This window comes from Daphnia pulicaria, chromosome 8 (assembly GCF_021234035.1).
Source record: "Daphnia pulicaria isolate SC F1-1A chromosome 8, SC_F0-13Bv2, whole genome shotgun sequence".
NCBI classification, from domain to species: domain Eukaryota; kingdom Metazoa; phylum Arthropoda; class Branchiopoda; order Diplostraca; family Daphniidae; genus Daphnia; species Daphnia pulicaria.
The window spans coordinates 5818616-5828049 of NC_060920.1; the positions used below are offsets into that span (position 1 = coordinate 5818616).

General features: G+C 39.5%; 1 protein-coding gene across 1 annotated transcript; it reads right to left on the bottom strand.

Annotated features, from left to right (window-relative positions):
* Positions 1 to 723: 723 nt before the first annotated feature.
* On the bottom strand, positions 724 to 2540 carry LOC124311895 (collagen alpha-1(I) chain-like). Its single transcript, XM_046776264.1, has 5 exons — positions 2403 to 2540; positions 2212 to 2283; positions 2012 to 2136; positions 1153 to 1952; positions 724 to 1085 (listed from the first exon to the last, which is right to left on the bottom strand). Exons 2-5 carry the CDS (start codon positions 2221 to 2223, stop codon positions 724 to 726), a joined length of 1299 nt encoding a protein of 432 aa, XP_046632220.1. The 5' UTR covers positions 2224 to 2283; positions 2403 to 2540.
* Positions 2541 to 9434: the final 6894 nt, after the last annotated feature.

Here is a 9434-nt window from a genome sequence, read left to right on the forward strand (position 1 = left end):
AATGCAGACCAATTTTTCTCGCAATCTTGCCCCAGTTTTTTTTTTATCTGAGGGATCGAAAGTTTTCGGCCAGATCAAGTGATTGCTATGTGTTTTCAAATGGCAGGATTGGACAGCTGCAGGTCTTCTGTGTCTATGGACAACAAGGGTAAAGTAAAATTTTGAATTTCATTATCTCATTTCTCGGGCAACTTTTTCTTTAATGAGAAGGGGAACATAAACATGAATCCAATAGACCAATGACGTGTACAGAAATAAGATATCATTTGCGCATATTTTAAGATTCAATGCAAATTAGTTCCAATTTGTGATTGAGGGAAATCCCCTCTTAAAACCTTGAGGAAACAGAATATTCATTGGAATTAGAACGTTATATTTCTGGAAAGGTTTGGGCTTTTTCTATTAAATATAGTAGACTCTTTGTAATGCGACACAGATCCTGTGGAAATATGCTTATTGTTGTTATTGATTGCGGAATCTCAAATAATTAAAGACCAGATTGTACCAACGATTTTTAACTTTCTTTATTTAAATTACAATTGTAATATTTCCAGTAAAAATAGATATATATACGGACATTTTTTCAAAGAGTTTTGTTTGGATCTAAAAAAAACGGTAAGCTGCCCGAATTTAGCAAAATACCAACTCACAATGCCTTATTAATGGTTCTGGTTGGTGGCACTTCACTCCATTTCGGCAGCCAGTGCATCATATAGGGTGGACTTAATAATAGCGCCCAGGAGCGGCGTAGGTGACATGTCCTGGAGCACCGATTGGTCCAATTGGTCCAACTGGTCCAGGGGGTCCAGTTTGCCCAGTTTTGCCTTGGTAGCCAGCAGGGCCGACCGGACCGACGGGGCCGACGGGACCAGGACCGCCGGGGTATCCTGGGGTACCAGGTTTACCTTGAGGTCCGATCGGTCCGATCGGTCCAACTGGTCCAACGGGGCCAGGACCGCCGGGGTATCCAGAGGGGCCCTGTTTTCCTTGAAGACCTTGGGAGCCGGGAGCTCCGGGGCCACCAGGGGCACCAGGTCCCCCAGGATTACCATCCTTACCAGTTTTGCCTTGTTCGCCTTGAGGTCCTGCTTAGCCAAAAAGTTAGAATCATTAGAAGAATTCTATTAATAACATTTTCCACGGTCAACGAACCTGGAGCACCAGGAGCGCCGTTGTATCCATCTTTTCCAGGAGCGCCAGTCAAGCCATTGGAACCGTCTTTACCAGGAGCTCCATCGTAACCTGGATTTCCAACAGGGCCTTGAGGTCCAACAGGGCCGATAGATCCAGGAGCGCCGTTAAGTCCGTCTTTGCCTGGAGCACCGTTATAACCTCGAGTTCCAGCCTCTCCCTTGGGACCAGGGCTGCCAGGGTAACCAGGAGAACCATCTTTACCAGCGGGGCCTTGGGGTCCAGTTGTTTCAACTGGGCCAATGGGCCCGGGTCCTCCAGGAGCGCCAGGAGCTCCGTCTTTACCAGGATAACCAGGGGTTCCAACTGGTCCGGGAACATTAGATTGAACAGTTACACCAGGGGCACCCGTTTCTCCTTTAGGTCCAGAAGGTCCAGGGGCTCCATTGTAACCGTCTTTGCCTCGAGCACCAGGTGCTCCATTCATGCCTGGAGCTCCATGAGCTCCGGGTTCTCCCTTTGCGCCAGAGTAACCAGGAGCACCAGGGGCACCAGTAGCTCCATCATTGCCTCTTGCACCAGTCAATCCTTGTGCTCCAGGTGCTCCATCATCTCCGGGATTTCCTTGAGGTCCCGGAGCGCCAGTAGATCCAGGGGCGCCAGTATTTCCCTTTTCTCCCTTAGGTCCAGCATATCCTTGCGGGCCAGGGGCTCCAGGTGGTCCAGCAATATATTTATCAGAGTTGTCAACAACTCCGGGAGCTCCAGCGGGTCCTTGGGGTCCTTGGGCACCAGCTTGTCCTCTCAGCCATGGAAGGTACCTAAAAGGTTCGTATATTTATTTCGTCTGCAATCTTTTAAAGTTTCAACTGTTGCTTACTCAAGGAAGCGTTCCCACTGTCTTTGAATATCTTCAAGCTCGTAGTTGTCACCGTAAGCTACTTGAGCCCGCTGGTATTGCGGAGCAGCCAAAGCAGCCGCAAAGAGGCAAGTTAAAATGATAGCCTAAACAAAAATACAATAACGAACTAGGCAACAATAATTGGGATACGTTATGAAAGGAAAAATCAGGTAACTTACTGCTGCTTTCATGGTTTCCAGATTTAATAATGTTAGTAGAACAAAAGTTTGCTCTTCAAAACAGCAAATTTTCTAAATGAAAAAAATGACGAGTTGTAAAAAATTTAACTTTTCAATCACTTTTCAAAATTTTTGCGATGAGATGATCTCGCTTGAAATCCGATTTGAATGATTTTGAAAAAGAAGCTAACCTTTAAGTTTAAAATGCTGTTTGCTTTTCCGCTGCTGAACCAACGCTGATGAAAATTTGCTGATCGCTCGCCTTTTAAACTCTCAATTGCTCCAATTAAAAGTAAAGGAAAATTAAACTCGTCATGAAAAACCGCCTGTTAAACCTGAAAATGAAAGGACACAAACAGGTTGCTGTACTGGAGCACACCCAATAAAATTGGATTCAACTTTAATAGTCACTCACCAAAAGTGAAAGGTTAAAATCAAAACTGAAATGCGTTTTATCCTTAAAGAATCGAAGTGAAAGGGTTTACCGGTAATATACGTACATCAATATTGGTATACAGTTTTGAAGTCTAGTCCCGCAAACCTGTCAAACAACAACATTGTGGTGGGGTTTTCCCACGCAAATTATGGCCAAAGGCCGAAACTTTATAAGATTGTGTATGCTCGTCAATTAATATGTTACGACTCTCAACATTTTTCATCTCATTTTGCACAAAACGCAAAGACAAAGCCGAATATTGTGATAAGTCGTCCAATTCTCATTTAATGTAATAATTATCTTTTCGTTGCGCACCCTAGTTTTCTGTCTTGTATCAATGTTCCAGATTGCACAAGACAAAGTAAAGAAAAGTTTGTCCTTCCGAGTAAGGTTAGTGAAATTAAATTCATCAGACGACATACGTAAGGTGTGGTGTGATTCATTGGGTGGTTGGATTTCTTCATCTGACTTCTGAAAGACATACTGCAAGCGATTGCAAGAAATAATATTATTCAGGGAGAAACTGTTTAAACCAGACAAGCTGAAAGTTGCTCAGTCTTCTAAATGTCTGAAAGCACCTCTCCGCAGCACCCCGGATTGGTTGATGAACACATTTTAAGTTTCAAAAGATGTTTTCATTAGGAATACCAAAAAACCACAGATTAACTACAATAAAACCATAAACCATTGTTTGATTTTTTGCGATATTTTTGTTCCGAAACAAAAATTTTGCAATCCAATAAGCTATTACGATAGCAAGCCGAAATACCTATCATCTTTAGAAGCGAAATATATCGACAATACAAAGTCTGTGTATGTTGGTCCTAAAAAGAATAAAATATTATAGGACCATAAGTATTTAAATAAGTAGATAATTTCCTCGATCCGATTTTGCACTTATTTCATTCATGATACAAAATATTTCCGATCACATTTCTTGCATGCAGACAGTACATTACTGGCTGAAACCCAGTAACAAATTTCAAAAGTGAATAACCGATTTGTAAACTAGACTTTTGGCTTGCTACCAATAACGCTTTACAAATTTTAGAAATTGATTCATAATTGAATTTATGGACAGTATTCTCTTGTTTAGTGTACATATTTGTATATTAAAACGCACTTCAAATTTTCAAGTTTACATCAATCATCTTTAAACATATGCAGTGATCATCATTTTGCGAAGGTGGGGGATGTGAAATGTAGCGTATAGTATTCTTTCTGTCAATAGATATTCGTTTGAATGTAAAAACGCTGACGTTCAGCCGATAGTTGCGATCTTAGTGAATTTATCGTCCGTAGCCGGATGGCAACGGCTGGAATGCGGCTGAGCAGAAGCTGATCATGAAAATTGAGCTAGACCTGGGGCCGACCATGTCGATTTAGCTGGAGCTGGAGCAGACCACGAAGTAAGGTAAACATGTGTGGGATTCGTGTTTGCCATAACTTACGTAAACATTTAGACTAAAACGTCATGTTATCCATTTGATGTAAATATTCCATATTCCTCAAAGTGACGCCCATGTAATGATTTTTTTTAATTTGCTAGTAAAGGCTTCACATTTTTAGCCAACGGCTTTGTTGTCCAAAACAAAGAGGTTTTGGAATATGTTTGGAAGCAACATGTCATTCTTCCACGTTAAATTTTTCCCCAACTTAACAGTTCAATGTTGCGCAAAACAACCGAGGAATTTTTCATCGCTGCCTCAGTTGTTCCGTGGCTTGACTTTTTTCTGTGATCCCTTTTTCTTCTAATTTTTTTTCGATTCGTTGAATTTACATAATTTGAAGTTTTTCTCAATATTTTTTTTTTATCTTTCAGCAATCTTTCCACGCCAGATTTCACTCTGACTACATCTCTATTTCTAAAACAAAGGAAATCCTATAAATATTAAATAAAGCAGTCAAAATACGTACGTTTTGTAACACATATGAAATCGTTTCCCAGATTGAGCTTGAGATTCTTCATATATATTGGTTAATCCATAAACCTGTCTCCAAGGAACTGAATATGCAGAAAAAATACTTTAAACTTACTTCATTCAACTTTAAACTTTAAATTATTAAAAGTAAAAATTCTAATTAATGAATTCTTACCGATTTTCGGTTTTGATTTTTTTTCGTAACATGCATGCCTTTTTCTTGTCGTTCCTCAGCCAGGAGTAATTTACTGAAAGGGAGCTTTAATTGATTTTTTTAAATATGTTTAAAGAAGATAAAAAAGGGTCGATTCGGTCGAAAAATTAAAGATAAATTCGAAAAAGACAGTGGTGGTGATTGTGGGAGAAATGAAGGGGAAGTAGCTTGACTCGCAAGAAACAAATTCAACGTACTCGCTCACCAACGAAACAATTTTATAACTCCATTAGTGTTTTTTGCAAGCCCACTTGAGTATCTCTCTCTCTCTACGAGTCTTGTAATATTTTTTAGCTACGTTTGTCCTCGTTGTTTCGTTAGTTCAAACCTCAATATTTTATTGGCGGTTTTTGTAGTTGCAACTATCATTCCTTTGCTTTGTATGCTTTGCCATACTAAATTAACGCTTTGCTTTGTATGCCAGAACAGAAACATTTCTTACGTCAGTTATTCAACAGTTATTCAATTTTATCGTGATATCTACAATTTTGTAACAGTAGGCCCAAAGAGGACCAAAGAATTTGAAGACTTCCAGGCACTTGTGAATGAAGGTAAATAATCCAAACTAGACACACTTAATTTAAAATCGTCGAATAATCATTCGAAATACTCTTTTTGATTCTAGAGAATCACAAGACTTGTTATCCTAGTAAAACGAGATTGCTTGTGATGGAAGATGTCAGCAAAAGATTGTTGGAGTAATTGACCTCACTTGAACTGTACTTTGCCATCAACATTCTCACAGAAAACCTTCTGGGTGCCCACAAAATGTATGCTGGTCTTACGTCCTCTGATTTGAAACTATTTTACTCATTCATGGGTTAGATTTTACAAATATTGAATAATCCCAGCTTCGAATTTGCACGCGGTGCACACTTGTAGTACGCACCCTTTTTAACATATCAATGTTAAAAGTGAAAGTCTGAATTTTCAAATGAGAAATATGGAAATTACATGCAATTCTAAAAAAATCATGTCGGGAAAAATGTGGATTTTTTTCGATTTGTTTTGGGATGAAAGAAAATTTAAGGTGACAACACTGCTCACGAGTGCTACTGTTAAACAGTTTAGCCAATATAATTTAAAATTATATTAGCTATTATTTTAGTTTTTGTGCGTAAACCTTACTTAGCTAATATAATCGTCTATATTTAGCGTTGTCTGTGGGATCTGTGTTGTGTTCTTACTTGGGTTTTATTAGCTATGACTATTTTGCTATAAATTCAGCTAGTATTCTAATAAGCGAATTCGGCAATTTTGCCGAATTCACTTTTGCCGAAAACACTTGTTATTTTTTTGCGGAATTCACATTGACTCAAACGAGAGCAATTTCCCAGTAGTTCTCCCCCCCCCCTTCACGTTTTGAACCATACCGCCCATGCCGCCAAGTAAAGAAATGCTTCCGGAGCTCGCCAAAAGGAGCATCCCAGTCTAGTTCGTCTTTTAGGGAGGGGGAAATGTCGACTGCTGAACTTTACATAGAGTAAGTCATCTCCTTATTTCTGGGGTGACCCCATAGAGGAGGGTGGTAAAGAGGGTGATTTAAGTGGGCCCGGATCGGGTAACACGTGAACTTATAAATGTATACTGATCTTCAAAACACAGAAAAACAATAGAATTTTTAGTAACAATTCTTCTGGCGATTTTTCCTTGTGACAGTTAAATAGAAAAACCTGAAGCAAAATAGTATTTCGATGAGCAAACCAGAAAGCTTATTGTACGCAGTAGAATAAACTTTTTATGAAAAATGTTTATTCTCTACAAAAATATTCACACCAAGAAACGTCAAAGAAAGTTAAAAATACTATATGTTCATTTTTTGTACGTTCACGTTTCCCTATCCCAAATTCCCAACCCTATAGGGCTGTTCGACACCTTTTTTGGCATCGCGGCAACGCAGCCTTTTAGTAAAGATGATGTCTGCTACAATAGCCCACCCCACCTTTTCTGACCAATTGGCGTAGGTCACATGACGTCAGATTTTGTCAGACCAATTGTAGCAAACATCATCTTGACTCAAATGCTGCGTTGCCGCAATGGCAAAGTGCTGCCAATTTATAAAAACACGTTGTGGCTAAATTCTATCGAGTCTTTTACCAGGGGTATGGAGAGGAAGATCAACTCCTCTCCATATCCATGCTTTTACATCATAGTAGAAGAGGAGGGGTTGTATGTAGTATTTTTACGTACTAGAAATTTTCCATAAGGCTAGATCCTCGGTTTTTAAGCTTGTTTTTCAAAGTTTTTTGTTTCGATAAATTATGCTGCCACCACGCGCAGCGTTGCTGAATCGTGTTTGTCCCAAAAAGGGGTTATGATTAGCAGTTATTTTTTGTTTTGTGAGCAATGGATAGCCAAGTGTGTTAAGCCGGTCGTATCCCATGTGAGAAGTCGTCGGTTCAAATCAGCAGGTTTATATACTTTTTTACAAAAAAATTCCCTTGTTTTTTTCTATTTTTAGCAAATTTGATAGAATTTTGAATTATAAGAATTTTGAATCATTGTTTTACAAAATCAGAATTTGTATTCTTTGGCCAGAACCTAGAAAAAAACGTGTTCAAACATAGTTCTGAAGAAAATCCACCCGTTCCGCAGAAAATAGTCCCGATGGCATTTGCCCACCAAACCAGAATCTAACATGGCATAGTTCAACTTGCCTTTCGTCCTCATCGTTTCGACAACCGTAAATGATTAGTAATTGTACAGCTTCGGCGGAATATACAAAAATATGGCAGGTACTATGCGGACGAAAACAAAAATACAATCTTACCGGTTATCGCTTCGTGTAGATACGCAACATAAGGGTGCACACCATAAGTCGGCGCGCCATTTTCAATCGCGATCAGCACGTCGTTGGCCAGCACAACTGTTTCGTACTTGAGTGAGGTAGTAATGTTGGAAAAAAAGACTGTCTGTTGGGATTCCCCGGGCGAAAAGTTCCTCTATGAATGTTTTCTGTCTCCTCACCCCGACATATCAATAAAAAGTTAAAAAAAAATAAAATTTAAACAATAAAAAATAAAAAATTGATGGAGATATAACGAAAATGGAGAAAGCTATACCAGATGCTTTGGGGAAATTGTTAGAGAAGACGGTTGAGACACGCCAATCGAAACTGTATTGCCAGGACAGTAGCAATGTACGATCATATCTGGCAATAGCTTCAATGGTAGCCAATCCAATTTCGCATTTGCTGTTCGCTCGTTTCGAGAATGCTGGAAGTTGCAGTCGCGCGTGCGACAAATTTTCAAACGACTTCCGTCCTTTCTGGTAACCAAGGTAGGCTGAATTTCCCCAAACTACCTCGGTTTCTGCCAAAAGAAGAGAATTTTTATGTTAGACATATATAATTAGAGCGTGATGGTTGTTTTCACCTTTCACTCTGTTTAAGTGACTTGGCTAGGTTGTTCGAATAGCCCTTGTTTAATTCATTGCCGTCCGATTTCTGACCACACAAGAATACCAATGTCATTTTCTCCCGCTCCTCTTTCTCCAAAAGAACAGGAAACATTTGGTGCGCGTGCTGTATTGTGGTCGGCAAGCGGTCTTTGCAAGTTTTGTATGACTGTGTTTTTGAGTGTGACAGATGGTTGACATTTCGCTCGCTGTTTTAGAGTCACATGTTCAGGAAATCAATTCTCTTTTAGAAACATGTCCACTTTCTATGCCATTTCCAATATGCAGTCTATGTTATTTAGGTTTCTGGTCTCTTTAAGGGATTCTTCATGATGTTCAGTAACGATTATTTGTGCTTCCTGTTGGCTCGCCTGTTGGCTACCTGTCGGCGAAATTTGTTATTGAATCTTGTTTTATTCCAAGACCAAATCTTACGCTTATTAGCCTTTCTCTTTTTACTACCAGACATAGTTTTTAAATCGGACCAGTGATGTTTGTTAAGGGTGTGGTCCTCACCACAGATTCCGACGCTATTATTTCCAAAATCCTTTAAAGTGGCCCCACACGCCTAATTTGAAAACGTAAAAGCTAGTTAGCGAAAAACTAAGTTTGCAAAAATTTTAAGAAACTTGGCACTGCAACTATTTACCATTGCAAAGTTTCAATGTATTCTTGGAGCGACGTTCTATTGTTATTTTCCTGGTTCGTATGGCCTGTTAGCGAAGTAAAGACTTCATTCCACAACAAACTGTTGTAGAGACATTCGAAGCCGTTGTTGGGTACCACCCTTTCGAACAGTGAAATGCAGTATTTGCCTGCACAGGGAATTTTCTTTTTGGTGATACATGTGGGTCACCATCACCACGGGCATAACTAAGTACAGGGGTTTCGGCATTGATCGCAAGTTTATCTAAAGTTTAAAACAAAAAAATGGTAAGCATAAGAAGCTTCATCAACGCTTAATATCAAAGCGCGTCCATGTCATGAACGGTGGCACCAAAAATCCGATGTTTGACAGAACACATATTGACGATGACAGAACACACGCACGCGAAAAAGCAAATAAGGAGGGAGCACACATGAAAAAACCATCATACAAACAAAACTTACCGATGCAGTATGTTTCCCGTGTTGAGGCGGTTTCACTTTGTTACTGCCGTTTGTTGATTGAACACATCCTTGACGAGTTAATACAAACTTAAGTTTGATTGAATACGGTTAATGTTAGTTAAGTGCATCAATAACCCCCCAGATC